The sequence below is a fragment of the Camelus dromedarius genome, chromosome 11, assembly GCF_036321535.1.
Source record: "Camelus dromedarius isolate mCamDro1 chromosome 11, mCamDro1.pat, whole genome shotgun sequence".
Classification (NCBI taxonomy): Eukaryota; Metazoa; Chordata; class Mammalia; order Artiodactyla; family Camelidae; genus Camelus; species Camelus dromedarius.
In genome coordinates, this window is record NC_087446.1 from 55,174,220 (window position 1) to 55,197,650 (window position 23,431).

The following is a 23,431-nucleotide window of genomic DNA, read 5'->3' on the forward strand; positions in this document are numbered from 1 at the left end:
GGTCCCACCCACCCGAGTGGCGGGAGCTGAAGGAAATCCCGCTGGCCTCTGGCCTCACCCAGCCACTCAGCCCCTCTTTCAAACAATCTCTCTCCCAACTAGGGCCACTACCTGCTCTCAAATCCTGGGGACCCCTCTCTTTGTCAAAATACTAAGCCCTCTCCATTGGGGGTGGTTCCTTTAACCCCTCAGACTCTCTCTGAGGTAGCATGGGTCTCCTCAGCAAGACCCAAGAGGCTGCCAGGCCCCTATCCCCTTGCCAGGCAACTCTGCCCACCCTCACCCCAGCAAACTCAGGCGCTGCTTGTCTTTAGAGTGGGCAAAAGTCTTGATGCCTCTAGAAGTCCCATGCCATCCAAAATGCTCAGCCAGACCCTCAAGGCATCTCTGTGTCCTGAGTTTCAACTGAACATCCCCCCAGACAAGATCATTCACCTCAGCTACTTGGCACATCTTCCTTGATTGCTGCAAGACTGTAACTCCAGGGGAGACTGGGGGTGCCACTCTTCTTAGTGAGGAGTCCAGATACTGTGTGATACTCACAGAACAGGAACTAAAGGCATATTATTTAAATTTACAAAAGAATAATATATGATCATCAATTTAGAAGGGAGAGAATCTTAATGACCTAAATTCTGAAGCTTTTAAATCTAGAGATAGCAGAAAGGCAAATAGCGCATGGGAGCACTTACACGTGGCATCCGAAAACAAGAAACTGCGAGTAGAAAAATGGTTGAGGGGGAAGAAATAGGGCGAGGTCGGGAAAGTGTGCAAACTTTCAGCTGTAAGGTGAATAAGGTCTGAGGATCGACTGTGTAACGTGGTGACTATGAAACCAAGTCCCCCTAAAGCCGATGCCCTTGCAGAGTTTATACCTAAGCTCTCTATCCAAAATTTTATTCCCTTTCTTGTCCCCTCTGACCTCAATCCTGTAGTAACTGAGCACTAGTCAACCAGAGTCAGATGACTAAAATTGCTGTTGTTTTTAACATTGTTAATGATGAAATTGCTATTACAAATGTCATTAACATACAAACTCAGGTTGTTTGTCCAGGGTGAGATGAGCTAACCAACCCCCAGGCCATGGACCAACGAGCCAGAGAATCAAACCAGACACATCGTGACTCCTGAACTATGATTAAGAAGTGTCACAACATGATGATTAATCCCAGCCCCTTGATTCTTCCCCTTTAAAAAGCCCCTAACTCAAAGGCCAAGTGAGAGTGGATCTGAGCTTGTCTCTCACTCCTTGCTTGGCACTTTGCAGCAAATTCTTACTTTGCTGCAAACTCCTGCAGGCGGAGTTTGGCTTTCTGCACCATGGGCACACCAACCCTATGTTCAGTTACTATAGTTGAGAACACTGTATTGTATAAATCAAAGTAGCTAAGAGAGTAGAACTTAAATTTTGCTCACTAAAAAACTCACAAACAAAAAAGCTAAATATGTGAGGTGATGGATGTGTCAATTAACTAGATGGGAAGAATCCTTTAATGTATATGCATATCAAATCATCATGATGTACACTTTAAATATCTTACCATTGTATTTGTCAGTTATATCTCAAGAAAGCTGAAAAATCTAGAGACAGAACTGTAAATGGCTTATTTAGAGTTCTTAAAGTAAATGTCAGAGAAACAAATAGCTTCGGGGAGGTTGGCCTCAGCAAGAGGGTCTGGGGGTGGGTATAGTTCCTTCTCGTTATGAACTCTTCTGCAGAATTTCATCTCTTTACTTTACCCTGTGCTTATTTGGGATTTCTTGAGTTGTTTCCTGGATGGCTGCCTCAGACCTCAAAGTCCTCTGCAGTGGCTATACTTTCATCTGTACAACACCCCCTCGGAAAGCTATTTGCAGAAGAGGCGACATTTAGTACTCACCTCTGAACAGGTAAGGAAATTGAGGGCCCTGCCACACAGCCAAGCCTCTGCCCTCCTGACTCCCGGTTCATGCTCCTTCTTCTGCCCCACATCTCGGCCTCCCCCTCTCAAACCCAGACAGCTGTGTGGGTTTTACAGCTGGAAGAGGATGCTCACAGATATTTTGCTTTTATTCGGAGAATGTGGTAGAGACGGAATTCTCAGCCCTTTCTTAAAGGTATGGGAGCAGAGGCTCACACATAGGGGCTCCAACTCTGAGCCTGGGCTCTCCTCCACTGCTGGGGCCAGTTTGATGGAGAAGGGTCAGAGCCTTGAGGAGGCCTGTGGGGAGGGGCAATTCAGAGGCTGCGGAATTGCTAGGGAGGAGATGGTGCTGGGGCAGCTTCTCAACAGAGCCCAGGCCCCCGAGGCACTGTCTACACCCTGACTCCTGCCCTGGCATGCCAACCCTTTCTTAAAAGTTTCCCTCCTGAGATGAGTCATTCTCAGGGCCCCTGGTGGGCAAGGATTGGACAAACCCATCTAGGGGACATCCTGGAGGGGCTGGAGAGGAAGAGGAAGGTGATTCAGTGGCCCAAACTCTGGCTCCTGTCTGCCAGCCTCTTCCTGGGGTGCTGGGCAGAGCTCTGGTGGCCCCCACCCTCCCGAAACCTTAGCCCTGGCCATACTGCCTTTTCACTTGAGCTGTGGTGTCAGGGCCTGGGACCAGGTGGTTTCCTGAATCTTAGAGCCAAAGAAGATAATATAAGGCTGGGAAGAACCTTTGGAAGTATCTAGTCTAAGCCAGGCCTGGAACCGAGGCCCCAGGCCCCCTGGTTTACAGCTCTTCTCACAACTCCGTGGTCCCCCTGGCCTGAGCAGAGGAGACCAAAGAGGACGCTTCCTCTCCCTGCACCCACAAAGCTGAGACTCTTTCTTCTGAGTTAAATAAATGGATAAATAGAATTCACAAGGCTCTGCCCCATTTCTCCCCTAAAGGAGACCCACAGTTCTTTCTCCTCGGATACCCTGTTCTACTGTTTTCATGTCTCTCACATCTGAAAAATCCCTAGGTTGTCTGATCAAAATCTCCCGCTCTACAACTTAAGTGGAGCAAAGCCCACCTCACCCTCTGCTAATCCCCCTGCCTTGATTTTTATTCCTACTCATCCTGGTACAGAACTGACGACATAACTTGTGGGGTCCAGTGCAAAAATGAAAATGCCAGGCCCTGTATTCGAACATTATTGAGAATTCCAAGATGGTGACAGTAGAACATTAAACCAAGTGTCTGCACAGGTTGGACACCCACAAAGTCAGCCCTGCCCTGCTGTCAAGAGTGATGCTTGAACTGAATACTCATAGCTGGTCCTGAAAAGCCAAGTTGTCCAATCCCCTGCCTTCATGCCGGACCTGTGTCACCTGCCTTCCATGGGTGAGAATTACCTTGAGGTTTCATCCCACACACCCTGCCTAGGATCTCCAGGCCTCTGCTTCACACACCGCTGGGAAATCCTTCTGAATGTTTAAATCTATATCTTAGCCCTTTAATAAATTGGGAGATTGAGATTAGCAGATCCTAACTACTATTTATAAAATAGATAAACAACAAGTTCATATTGTATAGCACAGGGAACTATATTCAATATCTTGTAGTAACCTATAATGAGAATGAATATATGTATGTATATGTATGACTGAAATATTATGCTGTACACCAGAAATGGACACAACATTGTAAGCTGGCTACACTTCAATAAAAAATAAAAATAAAATAAATAAATCTTAGTCCTTTAGGCCTCTTGTTCTGTCCTCACTGAATGTGGGGAACAGCTGGTCCTTTTGAGTAATTAATTCTTGTAGACTTGGACACAGTCTGTAATTCCTTTTCCCTTTCCTTATTGGGCTGAGTCTCCAGTGCTTTCTGCCACTGTATGTCCCTCCTCTGATGCTTTCCCCAGGTTCTCTGTGCGTTATAGAACGTACAGGGTCCACAAGAAGCCCCAAAGAGCACCAGTCAGGGTTCACAGGGCTCCATGCACTGGAGAGGTGGGGAAATTCCAGCCCTGGGAAAGAGCCCACCCGCCATCGGGCTCTGCCTTCCTCCTTCAAACCCTGATCTCCTAGTATCTGCTACATGAATCCTTCCCAGATAAAGTCCCCCATCCTCACTGACTTTCCCCAGCGACTCTCAGCTCTTGTCCATTTCAATGTTTCTGTTCTCAGTGTGCATTTCGCAATGAATGCTTCCCTTGGGAAAGCCCCCATGTCCATCTTCCAGGACAGAGATCCAAGGACTGGGACTGGGAAGAGTTTATCAGAAGCCATAGCAAGTCAGCAGGGAGAGTGGGTATGAAAGATGGACACACATCCACACTCCCAGTTCTGCAGCTAACAGAGTGCCGAAGTGGCCACTATCCACTGAAAGAGCAGATACCGTAATCCCGTAGTACTTCCTGTTGGCTGCAGGACAGTCTGTCCTGACACTGAAATTTGGGTGTGCCTTGGTTCTGGAATTCACAATACTCACAAGTTGTGAAGCAGCTGCTGGTGGGGGCTGGGGAGGGTTTCAGCAGAGGAGGTGAGGTCAGTCAACAATTGAGCCTTTAGTCATTGTCTCCCCCAGCCTCTATTCCTGTCAAAGGGGGATGTCCTGGCCCATCTTAGAGCATCCCCCTACTAGAGCAAGACACCTTAGAAGTCTGTTTCTGCTTTTAACATCCACGTCTTTCCACTTGGCTCTGACGCCATCAGCTTCCCAGCCTTCCCATTTATGAATTTAATTAAACACTTTCACGGAGCACCTCTCCTGTGCCAGACTCAGCCAGCTCGCATCTTTGCTATGAACTGAGATAAGCATCATGTCCCTTCATTCTCCCAACAACCGTGAGGCTGGCTCTGCTTCATATGTCCATTTAGTAGAGGGGGGACTGAGGCACAGAGAGGTGTCACTTGTCTAGGGTTACGCAACTAGTCTGAATTCCCAGACTTCAAAGTCTTTGTGGATAACCTGAAGGCTAGGGATAAAGCAGAGTCCTGCCTTCAGGGTGCTCACAGTGGTTAGAACAAAGCAAGACAATGCTGTCAGTGCTCCCATCCCACACGAGGGCATCAGGAGGAAGAATTTGTTTCTCTCTGGGGGAGAAGCCGTTTTGCTCCCCTCCCCAGTGAGCCTTGTCCGGCTTGTCCTAGCAGTGTCCCAAGGGAGGCTCTGGGTCCCCATCCCTAAAGCTCCATCTGGTGGGGTGAGGGGCCGGCTTGGAAGAAGGCAGTATCCGAGGCAGTTCCCAGCCTCTCCCTCCATTCTGGACGCCCACGGTGGAGAGAGACGTCCCTGTCATTGAGCTATGCTCAGATTGTCACCACTGACCCAGAGACGTCCCATCTGGGCCTGTTTACCCTGCACTGAGCGCTGAGCAGAGAGAAGCTGAGGAAGAGGGGAGGGACAAGAGGGGGTGAAGGGGCGGGAGGGAGGAGGCTGAAGGATTTGGACCAAGTGGGGAGTCCCCAAGGGAGGAGGGGAGAGGGCGGAGCCAAAATATTTCAGTCCTTGCCAGCCCGGCTCTGCTCTTGCCGCTGAGCATCCCAGGCCTCGGACCCGGACCCAGAGTTTTGGGTGGGAGAACAGGTAATTTCTCCATTCTGTCCTCCCAACACGTTCTTCCCTCGGTGCCCACCCCCCCACCCCCTCCCCAGTCCGGGATTTCCAGGCTGCCCCTCATTGGCTCCGAGCGGGAGGATCGCCTCCACCTCCACCCCTCCCCCCTTCACCGGACCCCGATGGTGCCTGGAGTCCCGGCCCTGGACCCCACGACTCTGGGCCTGGACCCCTCCAGCCCCCCGCGGCCAGAGACGAAGACCCGCCCCCTCGGGGAGGCGGATATAGGAGGCTGGGGGCAGGGGCGCGGCCTTGATCCTGAGCCGGGGCGGCCGACGGGGAGGCCGCCCTCGGGGTCTGCAACCGCGCGGGGGAGGGTGCGGGCCCTAAGCCTCCGCGAGGGGCGAGCGGGTGGCCGTCGGCTAGCTGGGCAATAGGAAACGGTTTATTAGGAGGGAGTGGTGGAGCCGGGCCAGGCAGGAAGACGCTGGAATAAGAAACATTTTTGCTCCGGCCCCTTTCCCAGTCCCGGGAGGCCGCCGCGCCGGCCGCGCCGAGCGAGCCCCTCCCCGACCCCAGCCTCGCCTGGGGCGCGCCCGGCCCCCGGGCCCTGGATCCCCGCCCGCTGCCCAGCGCCCGTCGGGCCACTGCGGCCGCCGCCGGGGAGGGGAGGAGGCCCGCCCGCTGCACACTCGCGCCCCGACGCCGGCAGGGCAGGCCCAGAGGTGAGTCGAAGTCCGCAGGCGGGGTTGGTGTTGGGGAGGGGAGTCTGACTCCCACTCCAATGGGCCTTTCCCGGTGGCAGACCCCAGAGAGCCCCTCAGAGGGGTCACCGTAGCGTCAGTCCCAGCTCCTCATAGTGCAAGCTGCCCCTCACCCTGCGCCCATCACCGCACCTGAGACTGGCTGGAGCTGGACCGAACCCGGACTGTTGTTTGCTCCTGGGGCCAGCCACTTAGTTTCTCTGTTCTCCCATCCTCATCTATAAAATGGGCAGAAGGATCCCTGCCCTACTTCACCTGCAGAGACAGACGGGGGTCACATGTCCTTCCAGGCACTTGGCTTGACCTGGGAATGGGTGTCCACTTAAACAACGCTGTTGAACCTCCCCTTGAAGCCCACCTTTCCCAGACCAGCCCTTGTAGCTCTTGCTAAAGGAATCTGACCCTCTAACTCCCTCCCCAAAACCTCACCCCCAACCCGCTGTGGTCAAATGATCCCCAGACCATGGACTTCCTTCAGGATCCAGGTCAGAGGGGTTCCCAGTCTCCCTCCAGCTGGAACCCCAGGTTTTCAGTCTGCCCTGGAGGCCAGTGCTGTTCTGACACCATCTCTGGGCTGCTCACCCACCCCCTCTTTTCTTCTCCAAGGACAGCCCCTTTCGCCCTCTCTCTGTGGGCAGCTCCTGGCTGAGCCAGGGTCCGTCCAACATCTCTGACCCCTTACTGTTTATTTGTCCTGGTACCTGTCCTCTCATCGCATCAGGTTTATTGAGTATAAGTAATCTCTCACCATTTATTGAGTACTTATTATATAGACACTTAGATATATTTTTCTCGTGTGATCCTGGCCACAACCTAGCAGAAGAGGTGTTATTATATTCATCCTACAGAAGAAGAAAGAGATTCAGACTTGAATCATTCGTCCAAAGCTCCATAGATGGTTGAGCTTTTGCGAACATTTGATAAGTGCTTACTGTATACCAGTCAATTAATACTCTGCTAAATAATTTTATTACAACTATGAAAAGAGCGCCATTATTATTCTCCTTTTTTTTTTCCATAGGGAAGCCTAAGCCTCAGAAAGTTTAAATAACTTGTCGCAAATCTCACAGCCCTAAGTGGTAGAAGCAGGATTTGAACCCAGGTCTATATGATCCAGAGACCACAAGCTGACCTCTGTGTTACACTGTTCTGCCTCTGCATTCTGTCTGAGATCCTAAAATCCAGAATTGATGCTACATCCCACTGCGGTGAAGGGCTAATGAAGTGATGCACATAAGGTGCTATGTGATGGTAAGGGGCAACCCTGGATGAGCAGCTCAGTCTGGTCCGGGTCCAGTGCTGTTTGGGTAAAATCTGCTGATGTGCAGAGCAAGCTGTGACAGTCACCGCTGTGCTGAGCCACTGCTGCTGTTGGGAGCCGGTTATATCAGTCCCTCAGGTGGGCTGGAGAGAAGGAGATTGATATCCACCCTCCAAGCACACCCCTACTTCAGTTCTCCCCAACTAAGGCTAAGCCTATGGCAAACAGATGATTTCTAAACAAACACACATTGAGTACCTGGTGATGGCAACAGCAGTCTGTTCATGCAGCCCCCATTTGCCCATTTTCCTCCTTTTTGGGACCAGCCTAACACCAAACAACTGGAGGAATAAGATGACCAAGCAAGAATTTGTTAACAGCACTTTAAGTTGATCAAGACACACATGGTGATTTTGGGCAAGAAACCTAACATCCCTGAGCCTCCATTTCTCCATTGGATTGTCATGAGAATTAAGTGAGATCAGCTGTCAAAGTTCAGAACTTAGCACATCAGTGGTACTCAGAGAAGGTTAACTCTTTTTTTAATTTTATTTTTTATTGAATTGTAATTGATTTACAATGTTAGTTTCAGGTGTTCAGCAAAGCGATTCAGTTAGGATAACGCTTATTATTAAGATCTTCACAGTGGTAGGTTCGTGTTTGAAATTAGTTTAGCATTTGTGATTTCTGGCTAAAAGCTGTGATGCTTCTGTCAGCAGGAGACCTTTCAGGAAGTTTGGTTAGAAGTAAAAGGATACCAGCCGTCCCCAGGAGTCTGTTTGTGCTAGAGTCAGGTCTGAGGGCAAACTGTGCAGGGTCAGCTCCGAGTTGGGACCGGTCTGGACTCAGCACCCTCCTGTACTTAACCTGATGCTGGGCGCAGTTAAAAACTGGACAGTCACAATTTCCTCCACCACATTCCCAGGCTCGAACTAGAGGTGGATTCTGCACATGCTGCCAGGCCCTCCCTGCACTCTTCCTGGGCCCCAGAGGCTGGAGATGGCCTGAACAATGTCCTCGCCCCACCCTCCCTCCGTAGTGTCTCCAAGTCCCTGGCTCCAGTGTTTAGCCTTGTCTGTCTGGGTCTCCAGGAGAGTCGGGTGGGGGTGTATCCCCAAGTGGGAGTGAGACTCCCACCCTCTGCACTGCACTCCGGATCACCCAGCAGGGCCCTACCCAGTGAAATGAAAGCACCAGTCAGCATTGTGTAGGACCCGGTTCTCAAAGTGCGGCACCCACATGAACTGATCAGAATTACCTGGGGAACTTTATAAAAATGTGTGTTTCTTACTGGTCCCGATGGACCGAATCAGAATCTGGAGTGGGGGGGGTGAAACCAAAGACTGTGCATTTCTAATGAAGCACTTCAGGTGATTCTGCTCCTAATAAAGTAGGTAAGAGGGAGAGCTGGGGCACAGTAAGAGAAGTGAAAGCACGGGACCCTAGAAGGATGCCAGCTGTCATCCTTATTGTCACCCACTCTTTCCTGCTTGCTGCACACCCTCTCCTAAGCTGCTTTGTGGGTAAAGGCTGCCAAGGATGGATTCCTGCCCCTACCCCAGTGGACAAGTTCAGCTTGTCCAGGGCTCCGTTTCCAGCCACCAGTCCCACTGTAGAGTGCTTGCCGGAGTCCTCACTGCCTTCCGGGAGGGGCAAGAGGCAGGAGGTCAGGCAGAGGCTGGGGACACAGCTGCAGCAACCCAGGGCTCCATTTCCTCCCCCAGCCCGGGCCTCTGGGGGCAGAGGAAGCCCAGGCAGGAAGGCCAGAGCTGCCACCAGCCAGAGAGGCCCACAAAGCACCCCCCTACACCCCCCAGTCATCCTGCCCTCAGACCTCAGCATCGTGGATCTTCATTTGGCACCCTTCTTAGACTAGGGGCCTTCTGCAGCCTATGTGACCATCTGCCTAGCCCTACCAGCCTGACCGTATCACACCAGAAGATACTCCCCCTCCCTCAGGTCAGCTGCCCCTGCCTAGGGATCCACCTGCATACTCTCTACCATTCAGAAAGTCCTTCTTGCAGTCTGACCTCAGTCCTTCTTGCTGCAGCCTCAGCCCTAATCTTGTTCTAAACCTTTGAGAAATGAAGAAGGAGGTGGCTTCTGAAGCACTAGCTGGTTTGGGACCTGGGATGGGGACTATCACAGTTTAGAATTACTCCCCTAACACTCTCCACCAAACCTCTGGAAAAGTTCAACCTTAACCAGCCACGGAAGGTCAAACATTCAACGTCTAAGTATGTTTCACTTCCCCTCCACTTCATTGGCCCTACCCCCACCCTTTCCCAGGACAGCAAGGAGAGAGCAGGGGGCCAGGGAGTGGCTCAGAGTGGGCATCTTATACTCTGATGAGGGTGCAGAGAGGTTCCTTCATACCTGGCATGACTCTGCACTCATTGTCCAAGCTTTGTATGGTTGTTACAGTCCCGAGGGCTCAGGCAAAGGCTGCCACCCCGGATTGGGAGATGGAGCTGAAAAAGCACTGGACTGGGAGTCTGGACACCTAGGTTGTACTACTGGTACTGCCACTGTCTGACCTTGGACAAGCTCCCTCTCCTGTCTGAGTCTTAGTCCCCTTCTTCTCTAAAATAAGGGGCTGGGCTTTGTGACTCACAACGTGTCCCCCTAGATTCTATCATGGGGGTGTCCCACCCCAGGTGGCTCATGCGGACCCTGTAGCCACCCCAGCCTGCACTGAGAACCTTCCCTGAATTCTCTTCTGTGCGTGACTCCTGCCTGTTCTATCCAGACCCCAATCTAAACAATCTTGATTCCTGTTCCCAGCTTGACGGGACCCTGAATGGCAGGAAGTGAAGACAGGAGCCTGTTTATGTTTGAGGCAGCCAGGCCTGGGGTGGGGGTTGGGGGGCACTGGGAAAGGGGTGGGCAGGGGTGGAGGCTGGGAAGTGGTGGGCAAGGGGTAGGGGACAGAAGGGTGGAGGTACTGCTGAAGAGACGCTTCTTCCACTCCAGCCCCAGGCCCTCTGTGCCGTCCAGTCTAAATTCAGCAGCAGGAGAGCTGGGAGTCCACCAAGCTTTCTGTCACTTAAACATGGCTCCCCACCCTTTACCCCTAACAGGATGGTTTCCATGGGGAAGTGAACCAGGACTTCCCCTGCAGGCCCCGCCCCAAAGCCAGACCAGGGAGGAGGGAGGAGGCCTCCCTGCTCCCCCCTAAAAAAAACTCCCAGTGATTTCCTCTGGGTGGGAGGGACCCACGGTCAGTGGCTAAAAACACTGAGGGGATGACATTTCATAGAACTTCTTGCACCCCCTCTCCTTTCTAGGGACCATGACCTTGGACCCTCGCAGGAGAAGCCTTCTGATGCTACTGATGGCCTTGGGCCTGACCCAGGGTGAGTACGGGGACAGCAGCTAGGGAACAAGGGCCTAGACGGAGAAAGGGCGATCTGAGTTCAGCTCTTTTTGGGCTGAATTTGAGGAGCTGGGGAGAAGGGGGACTTAGGTGCTTGGCTGGAGGGCGGGAGACAGGCTCAGTTAGACTAAGCTCCCAGCTACCTCAGCCCTCCTGTGCTGTCCTCCTGATCCAGACCCACAGGCCCGTGCTCTGTCAGACGCCTCTATCTGGGGGTGTTGGTAGGGAGGGCCTGGGAGAACCCTCAGAGTTGGGGTTGGGGGTCAAGGCTGGACCTGGAACTGGGAAGGGAGGTCCTAGGATCAGGGAGGGGACAGAAGCCTGGTTCTCACACTGTCAGCTGCCCCTGGCAGGGATAAGGGACTAGAGGGAAGGATAATCTGAAGATGGAACTACAGGACCAAGGCCTCAAAGGGTTTGTTTGAGAGCTCAGAAGGGAGGGGGCAGTGGACAGACTTAGGTGTGAGGCTCCTCCTGGGGACCTGGGCCCAGAGTGGCTGAGCTTCCAGTGTGTCTCCCAGGCGACCCCGTGAAGCCCTCTCGGGGCCCACTGGTGACCTGCACGTGTGAGAACCCACACTGCAAGGGGCCTACCTGCCAGGGGGCCTGGTGCACGGTAGTGCTGGTGCGGGAGGAGGGCAGACACCCCCAGGAACATCGAGGCTGCGGGAATCTGCACCAGGAGCTCTGCAGGGGGCGCCCCACTGAGTTCGTCAACCACTACTGCTGCTACAGCCCCCTCTGCAACCAAAACGTGTCCCTGGTGCTGGAGGGTATGTCCTGCTGCCCAGAAGCCCCGCCGCCTCCTCTCAGACTCCACCCTCCCTGCCCTGCCTGCCTCTCATGCTCTGGTCTGGAGGGTGGGGGAGGAAGGACCCTGGAATCTGACTGGCAGAGTGGCAAGGTGGGGGGTATCTGGCCTGGTGGAAGCTGGGCCTCTGTGTCCCTCCTTCGCCAGCCACCCGAACTCCTCCGGAACAGCCACAAGAAGATGGCCAGCTGCCTCTGATCCTGGGCCCCGTGCTGGCCTTGCTGGCCCTTGTGGCCCTGGGTGCCCTGGGCCTGTGGCACGTCCGGCGGAGGCAGGAGAAGCATCGGGGTCTGAACAATGAGCTGGGCGAGTCCAGCCTCATCCTGAAGGCATCCGAACCGGGGGACAGCATGTTGGGGGTATGGGCCTGGGGGAACCTGGACACAGGGTGGTGGGAGGGGGACAGGAGCCATAGAATCAGAGGGGTACAGAGTGGCAGGTAGCCGAGAAAGGTACAATCGCAGACACTCAGAGATCTGTTTGGGCGCTGGAGGGGAGGGGTGGATGAGTGAGGAGCGTGGAGAGACACAGCCGTGGGGCCCAGGTTGAGGAGGGGGAAATGGGCTGGGTGGGTGTGTGCTGCCTCAGTGGCCTCTCGGTACCCCCAGGACCTCCTGGACAGTGACTGTACCACGGGCAGTGGCTCAGGGCTCCCCTTCCTGGTGCAGAGGACAGTGGCACGGCAGGTTGCCCTGGTGGAGTGTGTGGGTGAGCAGTGGGTGAGCCTGGGGAATGGGAACCAAGAGCTTCCATGAGTTTGGAGGGGTGAGGGAGGTCTTGGCCTCCGGAGTCACGGGCCAAGAATGGGTCTGAATGGGAATTCTGCTAGGTGGGGAGGAGGTTGGAGATGGATCAGTGCCAGATCCTTCTGCCAGAGCTGGGGTGGAACAAGAGGCAAACGGGGGTGAACTGCCAGCTACATTTGGGTCTGGATTAAGTTAAACATAAGCATCAGAGAGGTTCTGCAGATGGAGTCAGTGCAGCATCACAGTGGGGGGCTTTTCTGGGGATTACTGTGCCCAAGGGCTCCATGTGCCCAGCATGTAACCCTCCCCCTCCTCTTCTGGATCAGGAAAGGGCCGCTATGGTGAGGTGTGGCGGGGCCTGTGGCATGGTGAGAGTGTGGCCGTCAAGATCTTCTCCTCGAGGGATGAGCAGTCCTGGTTCCGGGAGACTGAGATCTACAACACAGTGTTGCTCAGACACGACAACATCCTAGGCAAGGCTGGGGTGGGAGTAGGGTGGCTAGGCCCGGCCCCCAGCTCTCATCCCCCCGCACTCTGGCTGGACCACCACCACACCCCTCTGGAGGCTGACCTAACACTCAAGGACCCAGCCGGCCCTCTGCCCCAACCGCTGACTCCGGCTTCCTCTCTGACCTAAGCCAGACCAGCCTCCACCCCAGCCCCAGCTTTTCTCTGACCTAGTCTGTCCTTTGTCCCCAACCCCAGCCCTGACCCAGACCCATTCAGCCTCCTTTATCCCTAGCCCCTTGGTGAGCCCCCTGCCCCTCGGCCCACAGGCTTTATCGCCTCCGACATGACCTCCCGCAACTCGAGCACGCAGCTGTGGCTCATCACGCACTACCACGAGCACGGCTCCCTCTACGACTTTCTGCAGAGGCAGACGCTGGAGCCCCAGCTGGCCCTGAGGCTAGCGGTGTCCGCGGCCTGCGGCCTGGCGCACCTGCACGTGGAGATCTTCGGCACGCAGGGCAAGCCAGCCATCGCCCACCGCGACCTCAAGAGCCGCAACGTGCTGGTCAAGAGCAACCTGCAGTGCTGCATCGCCGACCTGGGTGAGCCGCCGGGAGGGGCGGGCCCTCGCTGGGGAGGGGCGGGCCCTCGCTGGGGAGGGGCGGGCCCTTCGCGGGGGGCGGGGTTCGTGCGCTCTCCCTCCGCGCTTGGTTCTGCCCTTGCCTGTTTGGGTGCCTGGCGTCGATGACGACACCGATGGGCGCTTTCAAACTTACAGGCCTGTGTGTGGGCTCATCTCATCCCCACCAGAGCCCCACAAGTTGCCTTAACATGCTTTTCAAGCGCAGACTCCTTCCACCAGCCTAGCCCTGCTCCAGGAGTTGGGAAAAAGGGGCAGGGAGCCAGCAACCTGGTTCTCATCCTGACTACATCGTTCCCTGTCACCAGGCCTTGGGGTTCAGCTCTGTGGAAAGGGCATAATAATGCCTGCCTTGCCTGCTCATATCTCCCTGGGTTCTTGCATCAAGAGAGCACCACACAAGCCAAGTGTAACTGGGACAGTTAGCCTCTCTGCGGCTGCTGTCTCCCAGCCCACCTCACGGCCCCTCTATGTCCCACTGATTCAGTCCATCCCCACCTCACCCCCTGGACCCCAGCCTCCCAGGGGCCACCCTGCCTGTGGGCTTGGGTGAGCAGCAGGAGTGACAGGCCCGGTACCCACAGGCCTGGCTGTGATGCACTCCCAGGGTAGCGATTACCTGGACATCGGCAACAACCCACGAGTGGGCACCAAGCGGTACATGGCCCCGGAGGTGCTGGAAGAGCAGATCCGTACCGACTGCTTTGAGTCCTACAAGTGGACGGACATCTGGGCCTTTGGCCTGGTGCTGTGGGAGATTGCCCGCCGGACCATTGTCAATGGTAAGGGCCCACCCTGTGCAGGGTGGGGAAAGGGGAATAGGGCAGGTGGACAGACAGGCAGGCAGTTGGGAGATAGGGCTTCCTGCCATGGCTGGTGCCTGTGGCCTGAGGGGCTTGTGGTCAGACCTCCTGTATTCCCTTTACTGCCACTCATCAGCTGGGTCAGGGTAGTGACCTTTTAAGGTTCATTTGAGTCGGATTCTGGCTGTGAAATCTTGCGTAAGTGATAATAATAGAAGTATTAATAGCAGCTAACATTTATTGAATATTTTTAAACCATGTGCCAGATGCTACGCTGGGTACATGTGTCATCTTATTGAGCCATCCTGTGTTGGCAGGGGGGTGATGTTGCTCAGTGGTCAGGAGCATGGGCTGGAGGGAATCAGACTGCCTAGGTTCAGAGCCTGACTTTGCCGCTGACCATGTGTGAGGTACTTAACCTCTCTGTGCCTCAGTTTCCTCATTTGTAAAATGAGAATAAAAATAATTTCTAGTTGTTGAAATGATCCAAATAACTTATTTAAGACAGTATCTGGAGCTGTTCTGGAGCTCAGTAAATATCAGTTGCAATTATTGTTGTAATAATGAATGCCTGACACAGTATCACCCCCATTTTACAGATGAGGGGACTGAGGCACAGAATTACAGCTCTCTGGAGGCAGCACTGGGGTCTGAAACCAGGTAGTCTGACTCTGGGGCCAGTGCTTTTTATTCCTGTGCTGCTTGCACGTCTCTGGTCCTTGATTTCCTTGACCATAAAAATGTAGGCTAGAACAGTGCCTGCACTGCTTGTTTATTGCTGCCTCATTTTTACTGTAGGTGCCACAGGGGACTCTGATTTGGAGGGGCTGGCAGAGGCAGAGGGACCCCATTCCTGATGGCCCCATACAGGGGACAGCCCCGTGGCTGGTGCCCTCCTGGCCCTGGGGTGGATGGGTGATGGGTGGTCATCTGGACCAGGTGGGGAGGCTGGTCAGTCTTTGTGGAGGCTGTTCATGCAGGGGCCACTGGGAGTCCTGACAGTTTGGGGACCACCCTCTGGATGGGCTTCAGGTTCCTGCCCCTTCAGACATGAACTCCCAGAGTCGGCTCTAGAGGCTGGGGTTGGGGCAGGGGGTACCTGGAAGGGGCCGAGGCCCCTTGGACCAGGCTGCAGGCAAGAAAGGAAGGCTGGGCCAGCAGGGGCTGAGGGGGAGGCCGACCGCAGGCTCCTGGGGCGGAGGGAAGCTCTGTCAGCCCCACACAGATTTGCGGCGCATTATAAACACTGTAATCTGGTGTCAGCCCCGGCGCTGATTAAAGGCCCATTAGACACGCTCAGGCCTCTGCACAGCACTGATTAGGGCTGAAGCAGCACAGGGGCCGGCCTGGAAGCCCGCCACGGGGAGCACAGCTGGTGCGGGCTCCACCGAGGTTGCGGTTGTGTGGCCACGGGCCCCCAGCCTTGGCCTGGGAAGCAGGGTGGGGCCAGGGGCGCTTTTCTGGGGTTTGGCTGCTTCTGCCCCAGCCTTCCGCCGCTCCACAGGCATCATTTTGAGGAAGCTCCTGCTAAGGGCTGTGCACTTGCTGAAGGATCAGTAGAGTCCTGTGTTATCGCTAAGAGTGAGTGGATGGTATCTGGGCCTGGAAAAAAATCTTTCTCTTAGGACATGTGTTTTTTCCCTCTTTCCTCGTTCCACATCCTCACCCAGCAGTCAGCCAGCTACCCTCCCTTAAATGTAGCTTGGAGGTCAAGAGCATGGGCTTTGGTTAGACTTTTTGTTCTTGAACCCTAGCTCCGTCACTTACTACTGTGGGATTGTAGACAAGTTTCTTAACCTCTCTGGTCTTAATGTCATTGCTTATAAAGTGGGGCTCATAGTATTACTTACCTCATAGGGTTGTTGTGAGGATTTAATGCAATGCAGTGAGGACAGGGCCTGACACATAGTAAATGTTCAGTAAATGTATTATTGGGCATCCGTGATAGTTGGGGCCTGGGAGCAGTACCTGGGCCCTGGGTGGGAAAAAGACTGGCCTAGGAATACAGTGCGGTCAGGTCTTTACTCTGCCGCTACTAGCTGGGTAACCTTGGGCTCAACTTCCCTGAGCATCGGTTTCTTCACCTGTAAAACGGGGGTAGAAATCATACCCACCTGTCGGGTTGCTGTGAATACTAGCAGGATAATGCGTGTAAAGTGTTTATAGCACAACGTCCACCATATATGGTGAATGTAAAATAACTGGCAGTAACTATTATTATTTATAAATATATTTATATTATATTATGGTGTCCCTTTCAGGGGTAGCATGGCCATGGTTTCACCTGGACCCTAGGACAGAGGGTGGGCAAGGCTCTCCTCTGGGTGGTATTGGGCCTTCTTGGGATCCCGAATAACTGTCCCGTCACCCTCTATTCCCAGGCATCGTGGAGGACTACAGGCCACCCTTCTATGATGTGGTGCCCAATGATCCCAGCTTCGAGGACATGAAGAAGGTGGTGTGTGTTGACCAGCAGACTCCCACCATCCCCAACCGACTGGCTGCAGACCCGGTGAGGCCTCTAGAGGACACTGGGATGGCCTGGGGTGGTGGTTCACAGCTGGGATTTCTGGGCCAGGAACTTGTGTCTGGCCTCTGCTTCACCTGGATAGATTTTAGGGGATAGATTCCAGGGTACCTCTCTGGGTACTCTCTTCCACATCCCTGGCCTGTGGACCTCCAGGGACCCTTGGATTATTCTGGGATTTTCAGAACCATTTACTTTGCCTGAAAAGTCAGAGGCTCTCTGCTACATTTCCTGCCCTGAAGTTTTTGTTGTTTGTTTTTGTTTGTTCTCAAAACCACATCTTATACAGGACAGGTACACACACACACACACACGTATATATACACGTATAGGCATGCCCACGCTTCTATACAAACATACACACAGGCACATACAGGTGCACATGTATGCAGACTGTTCCCCCTGAAGACAAAGAGTGTGTCCCCTTTGCTGACCCTTATATCCCTGTTACCTGTCACAGTGCCTGGCACACAAGAGGTACTCAAAACATGTTTATGGAAAGAATGAATAAACATACACGTGTATATGTATACGTAGACACACGTACATTTCCACACAACATACAGATCCACAAAAAGCCACTCGTATGCATTCCTGTGTGCACACACATACACTTCCTCTCAGGAACCAGCCGCAGCTGGAGTTCTGAGGCGGAGGTGAGGCTGGCTCCCTCTGGGACCACTGAGCTTCCTGGGATGGGCTCTTTCCTGGACACATGCATTTTAAGGGCAGCACCCACCACCCATTCTCCCAGTGTTCAGTAGGCCCAGGTGGAGATGCTGGGAGCCACTACCTTCTGCACTGGGGTCCAGTGGGAGCCCCAAGGCCTGCAGATCTCCCCTTTCTTGGATCTTGGTGGAGGTGGGGTTGGGGGGTACTCACCAAAAGGTGTCCCTGAAGATCTGAGTTACAGCTCTCTTTCCATCCTGTCTGCCTTTCTCCATCTCCTCCTCACTCCACTCCCTTCTTCTTCCATTTCTTTCTTTCTTTTAACATCCTTGCCTGCCTGCTTCCCTCCACTCTCCCTCTTACCACATCTGCCTCTCCTCTCCCCATCTTTTCGACACTCTCGTTTCCCTCTTCTCATCCTTTCTGTCCTGCTTGTGTCTCCCCATTACCGGGTATCCTCCTCGCTTCTTCCTTTCCATCTTCCCTGATCTGTGTCTCTGCTTCCTCTCCTCTGCCTTGCTCTCCCTCCCTCCAGGTCCTCTCAGGCCTGGCTCAGATGATGCGGGAGTGCTGGTACCCCAACCCCTCTGCCCGCCTCACAGCGCTGCGGATCAAGAAAACCCTACAGAAACTCAGCAACGGTCTCCAGAAGCCCAAAGTGATTCATTAGCCACGGGCCTGATGCTGCCTCCCCTCCTGCAGTGTGTGCGGGGTGGGCGGTGGATGGTGGCCTGTCTGGATAGAGGTTGTATGAAAGTGTGTACTGGGGAGGAGGGTGCCCCTCTGTGGGCAGCTGTGTCTGCCCAGCTCGGCCCCTAGCCCATCCAGCCAAAAATACAGCTGGGCTGAAACTTGATCCCCCGCCGTCTGGCCTGTTCAAGGCAGCAGGCTCCCTGACGCCTGGCTCCCTCCCCACCCCTGCGCCCTGGGCCCTGGGCGCACCCCCTACCGTCCCCAGGACAGGATGCAAAAGAGGCTCCAGAGCCAGGGTGACCAAGCCAGGGAACCCCAGTCCCAGGCCCAGAGCCTGGGCCTGCACTTTACCCCCTTCCCTCAGTCGGACCTGCCAGAGCTGCCAGGGTGGCACAGGGCCCTGTCCAGCCTTCAGTAGACACCCTGCCTTGCCAGGCTCAGTATCTGGCACAAGCCCCAGACACCCAGGGCCCATCAGTTTTTCTCCTGGGTTCATATCTCAGCTCTGTGCCGCCTTGGGCCTCTGTCTCTTGGATCAGACCCCCGCTGGCTGAATGCTAGCTGCCTGGAGAGCTGGGGTCTGATCCTGAGCCCCTCCCCCACTCCCCCCCAGCAGACTTACTATGGCTTTAAACCCAAGGAGTCTTGCTGTGGGTATGGCAGAGTCATAGGCCAATGGAGAGGTGGTAGATCAGATGGGCAAGGCCCAGGACTTTTCAAATAAACCGAGAGGATGTCAAGGCCAAGCATGGCCAGGGAACAGCTCAGCTGGGAGTCAGGAGACCCAGGCTCTGGTCCTGGGTGCTTGATCTTGTGACAAGAATGAGGTCTTCACTGTCCCAGGACCTTTGTTTCTTCATCTACATATTGAAAGATTTGGTCCTGATGTCCTTTGAAGTTTTTCTCAGCTCTAAATTTCTTTGAAATTTCAGCTGTGTCAGAACTCAGTTCAGCAATCCCTTCTACATCTTATGCCCCAGCTCCTGGCAATTTGCCTCAAGATGAGGATTTGAAAATCACTTTATTTGAAGCCAGGAGTGTCTGAAAGGCCTCTTAGTCTAATTCTACAAGCTTCATTTCCTGCCGTAACCCATGCTGGTGGCCGTCCTTGGGCTTAGACAGCTCTGGGACTTCTTGCAGGCAGGCCAGCTGCTCACCATCTCTGTGGCTTCATCTTTTCTGCTCAGGGCAGAGAGGGGCCAGGGGCCAGCTTCCTGCAGGGTCTCCAAGGCTCAGAAGAAATCTGGCTCTAGCCAGCAAGCCTCCAGCACCCAGGTTCCTGCTCCCTACTGGCCCCTGGCACAGGCCAATACCCTTGGCCAGGCCCCAGAGGGTGTGTGTCTAGGAAGAACCTGGTGGCTGTAGAGAAACACATGGAAAGTTCAGCACTTGGAAATATCAAGGGTGTATGTCCATGCACTAAGGCAGTTACCCCGAACCCTAAGCAGATGGAGAGGGTGCTGGGTTGGAAGTAGGGCCTAGGGGGTTGGGCAGTGGGGGATGGGGCTCAGGCTAGGGACACAACATCCCCAATCTTGGGAAGACCTGGCCTTGCAGCCCTCAGCCCTTGGGACAGGGTGGAGAGGGACCCTCAGTTCTCCACAGGAGGAGAAGGAAACAGCCTCCTCCCCTCCTACTGTAAATGCCCCACAGGGCCTCCCGGGGAGGGGTTCCTTCAGTGTTTCTTTCACCATCAGCGGCCCTTTCCCAGGCCTGCCTCCCAGCATTGTGCAAGGCCTGGAGGAGAACCAGGAAGTGAAACTGAGTGAAAACAGAAAGCTACATGGACCTGCCAGGTTCCCTCATCATCGTGGGGCAGTTTGCTTCCCAGCAGTGTCATGTCTTCTGGTCCCTGGAACCCACCCAGCCCAGGAATCAGGACACGCCTGAAGGACTTTCTCTTTACTGGATTTGGGGGTGAAAAGTCTCCTGAGACTCCATAACCAGAAACTAAAGGCAGCAGCTGCCCAAAAGCTGGAAAATCCCTAAGAGAAGAAGGTCTGAGGCAGGAGGTGGTGTGATGGGGGAGGGTTGAGAGAAGGGGCCAGGGTTGGGAGAACCACCTGGGAGGGAAGGAGGCATTGGTGAGAGTGGTCTGCAAAATGCTGCTGTCTGAGTTCAGGATGGTGTTCCAGGGCCGAAATTCCAGTCGCCTAACCTGGAGATACTGTTCGTGGGAGCACTGAGCTCGTGCTTAGCACATAGTGCATCCTCAAAATAAACCGTGGTTGAATCTGAAGCTCCTGCTGAGTCTTCCTAGGCCTGTGCCTCTGCAGTTGCCCCTTCGCAGAGGGAACCTGAGAGGACGAGGAAGGAGAGGGTCCCAGGGTCTCCTGCCTGGGCTTTGCCCTTAAGAGATAAGTCAGTTTGCACAGGCCCCTGCTTGGACCCCGCCGCCGCAGCTGCCCAAATCTCAGTTCCCAACGCAGGCTGCAAGCAGCCTGCTCGCGGCGCCGCCGCATCGCCCTCTGCTGGCCGAAGGGCTGCCCAGCGGCCGCCTCCCGCCCAGCGGCCGCCTCCCGCCCCGCCCCCGCGCAGGGACCGCGGGCCTTTCCCCGCAGGGAATCTCCGCTCCCCGCGCCCGAGTGCGGGCGCGGTCCAGTGCTTCTGTTTTGTAGGGACTGTCCCTCGAAAACCACATCTAGAAAAGAGCAGCGTCCTCACTCAGAGGAGAGGCAGCCTGAACCCGCCTGCCTCAATTCCCTGTTCTCAATTCCCTCCTGACATGGGGCCCCCACCTTGCCTGGAATCAGCCTTCAGCCCCAGAATGGGAAGGAGCTCACCATCCTAGGAGACCCACCTTGGTGTCCCGGGCAGGCTCAGAAAGCACCTCCCTTCCCTCCCCCAGGAGGTTGGGGGCGGGGACATGCCATGGGGGAGGCAGGGACTGAAAGGAGCCAAGAGGGGACTTGTTCCTGACTTTCCAGCCTAGAAAAGCTGTACCTTTTTATTAGAGGGCCCCTTAAGGGGCCACAGAAAGGGGTACGCTTGATATTCTTTGGTAAAAAGATACCCCAGTCCGCTTTACCATGGAGGACCTCCCCTTCTCTCAGCAGCCCCCCACAAAGTGGCCTCATGCCTGGAGCCTGCTGTGTGCCCCCCGATACCTGTGTCCTTGGACTCCCATGACAGAGCGTGCCCTCCCTGCCAGAGGACCTCTTACACTAGCTTCGGGGAAGTAAGAACATTCCTGGCATCCTGCAAAGGTAGCTTTCCCCCCTCCTCCTATGCCTGCCAGACCCTGGTCCTTATATCCCCACCCTGATGTCCACACTGGTTGGAGTGTGGGGAGAAGGGCAGTAGAAATATTGTGGAAAAGGCATCACAAGAAGGCTGGCTGGGAAGGAGAACTGACTCATTGCCCTCCAGGGTGAGCAGAGTCATTGGGATGTCAGATGTTCAAGCCCCTGCCTCCAGGTAGAGCCTCAGGGAACCTGCCTGCCTTTGAAAGAAGAAAACCCATCAACTTTTTCTCAGCTTTGTCCTGCTTTCCTGGGGGACCCCGGGCTCTAATTTCCTTACCTATATAAAGAGAAAGAGGATCATCTGTATGGTAAGAATTCTACCTGAGGGGTGATGAGTATCTATAACATGCCCAAATGGGGGTGAGGGTGGTTCCTGGAGCAGGAGCTTTGATGCTGAGGACCACGCCTTCCCCTGCCAACCCCTTGTGGTACCCAGGTCCTCAAGGACAATTCTGTCCTCCCAGTCGCCATTATCCCTCAGTCCTGCCCCACGTCTACCCTCACAGGGGGCGGCTTTTCTTCCTCCAGACCCTCCCCCACAACCAGATTAACAGACCAAATGATGGCAAAATGCTCACACCGAAGAGACACAGCCCTGGGGGTGGAGCAGAGGGGTGCACATCCTGAGTCCAGTCTCCCAGGGCGGGGACCAGTGCTCACCGCGCAGTCATCACTCTGGGTGGGCGACTCTTGGAACGAGTTGTTTCCACCAGGGCCACATTCAGTTTGCTCGAAATAGAGACAGAGGGCTTCTTGACTTTGCATATGATTTGCATAATGTCATAGACACACAGTCTATTTTCAGGCAGTTTTCAGGTTAAAGTGTTATCACTGCTGCCCTGTGGGGCGTCACGTCTGGATGAGTCTCTTCTCTGTTCTTTCTCACCCACCCACTCTTACTGACCTAGATCCCCGACTGCAGGAGCAAGTGGGGAGGTGGGGGCAGAAGGGTCATCCAGGGGGACGTAGGGGCAGGGCAAGAAGTACACTTCCTTTATTACTGCCACCATGGAAGGCAGAGTGGGGCTGCTCAAAAACAGGTGATAGGCAGAGGGCAAGGAAGGGGAAGCAAAGTGGCCCCTGTTCTGTTCTGCACAAACCTTCCCCACCTCTCCTACCAGAGCAGCCAGTTCCCATACTCTTGGTTCAGTCTTGGGTCAGTTTGAAGGGAGACGGCTAGATAAACCTGTTCCTCTCAGCATCATAAAGCCTTGCTTGACCCTCATATTCCTCTTGGGTATTTATTTTCAGCACTAAGATTTGATCTTCGCCTCCTGTGAAATCTGACCCTCAGTCTGTCCCTCTCCTGGGAGCCCCGTCTGGGATGCCCAGAATGGGCACTGTGCTCTGAGGGCTCAAGGCAAACACACTAGTGGGGCCAGGGGGGTGATTGTTACTAAGTCGTCTGTGACCTTGGCAGGTCACTCAGCCTCCCAGTGAGAAAGGAGTGGGGGTTGGATTTCAGGGGCAAGGGTGATTCTCATGTCATAGCTTGAGCCATTTGCTGACCTGTCCTTGGTCACAGAGGGCTAGGCTGGAGCCCCGTCCAGGGCATCCTCAGGGCCTGTCTTCTGTGCTGTCTTACTAGGTAGACCTAAGGATTCACCAGTTGCCAAGGCCAGGAGCCTGGGAGACTTGCCGAGTCCTGGGAATCATAAGGGCACACGATCAGGCTGGACAGCAGCAAAGTACCACCCAGAATTCCCGGCCCCGGTGTCCCGTCCCCCTGGACCTGCCTCGTCCCCTTAGGCAGGCGTTTCCTGTTGATAAGAAGTTCAGTTAACAAACACTGATAAAGAGATGAAAAAAGGAAATTGACAGGGCTTGGGTATAATGGGCATTTTGTCTGCCTTTTCTACCCTTCTTCCTTCTCATAGCACTCCTCCCCACTGCTTCCCAGAACTGAGCGAAAAACATGCCCCCCACCTCCACTATGGGGACTATTTTGTAGTTTCCAGGAATTTAGCCTTACAGAGCCCTCAGAAGCAG

General features: G+C 54.5%; 1 protein-coding gene across 3 annotated transcripts; it reads left to right on the forward strand.

The window, feature by feature from the left end:
- Positions 1 to 6,021: 6,021 nt before the first annotated feature.
- ACVRL1 (activin A receptor like type 1) lies at positions 6,022 to 20,436 on the forward strand. 3 transcript variants are annotated; one of them, XM_031462530.2, is made up of 10 exons: positions 6,022 to 6,182; positions 10,770 to 10,838; positions 11,380 to 11,631; positions 11,817 to 12,028; positions 12,278 to 12,377; positions 12,742 to 12,888; positions 13,192 to 13,467; positions 14,090 to 14,287; positions 16,690 to 16,820; positions 18,040 to 20,436. In XM_031462530.2, the coding sequence occupies exons 2-10, from the start codon at positions 10,775 to 10,777 to the stop codon at positions 18,172 to 18,174; spliced, it is 1,515 nt and encodes a 504-aa protein (XP_031318390.1). In that variant the 5' UTR covers positions 6,022 to 6,182; positions 10,770 to 10,774; the 3' UTR covers positions 18,175 to 20,436. The 3 variants fall into 3 exon arrangements, with proteins under 3 accessions (XP_031318390.1, XP_064347073.1, XP_064347074.1); XM_064491003.1 differs by lacking the exon at positions 6,022 to 6,182 and adding an exon at positions 7,256 to 7,472; XM_064491004.1 differs by lacking the exons at positions 6,022 to 6,182; positions 11,380 to 11,631; positions 11,817 to 12,028; positions 12,278 to 12,377 and having other exon boundaries at positions 10,645 to 10,838.
- The last annotated feature ends 2,995 nt before the right edge of the window (positions 20,437 to 23,431 follow it).

Bases quoted from the DNA above. Each gene is read 5' to 3' on its own strand.
- ACVRL1 (XM_031462530.2), top strand. From the start codon at position 10,775: ATGACCTTGGACCCTCGCAGGAGAAGCCTTCTGATGCTACTGATGGCC. The intron at 11,632-11,816 runs GTATGTCCTGCT...CTCCTTCGCCAG, and splicing joins CGTGTCCCTGGTGCTGGAGG to CCACCCGAACTCCTCCGGAA. The intron at 12,378-12,741 runs GTGAGCAGTGGG...CTTCTGGATCAG, and splicing joins TGCCCTGGTGGAGTGTGTGG to GAAAGGGCCGCTATGGTGAG.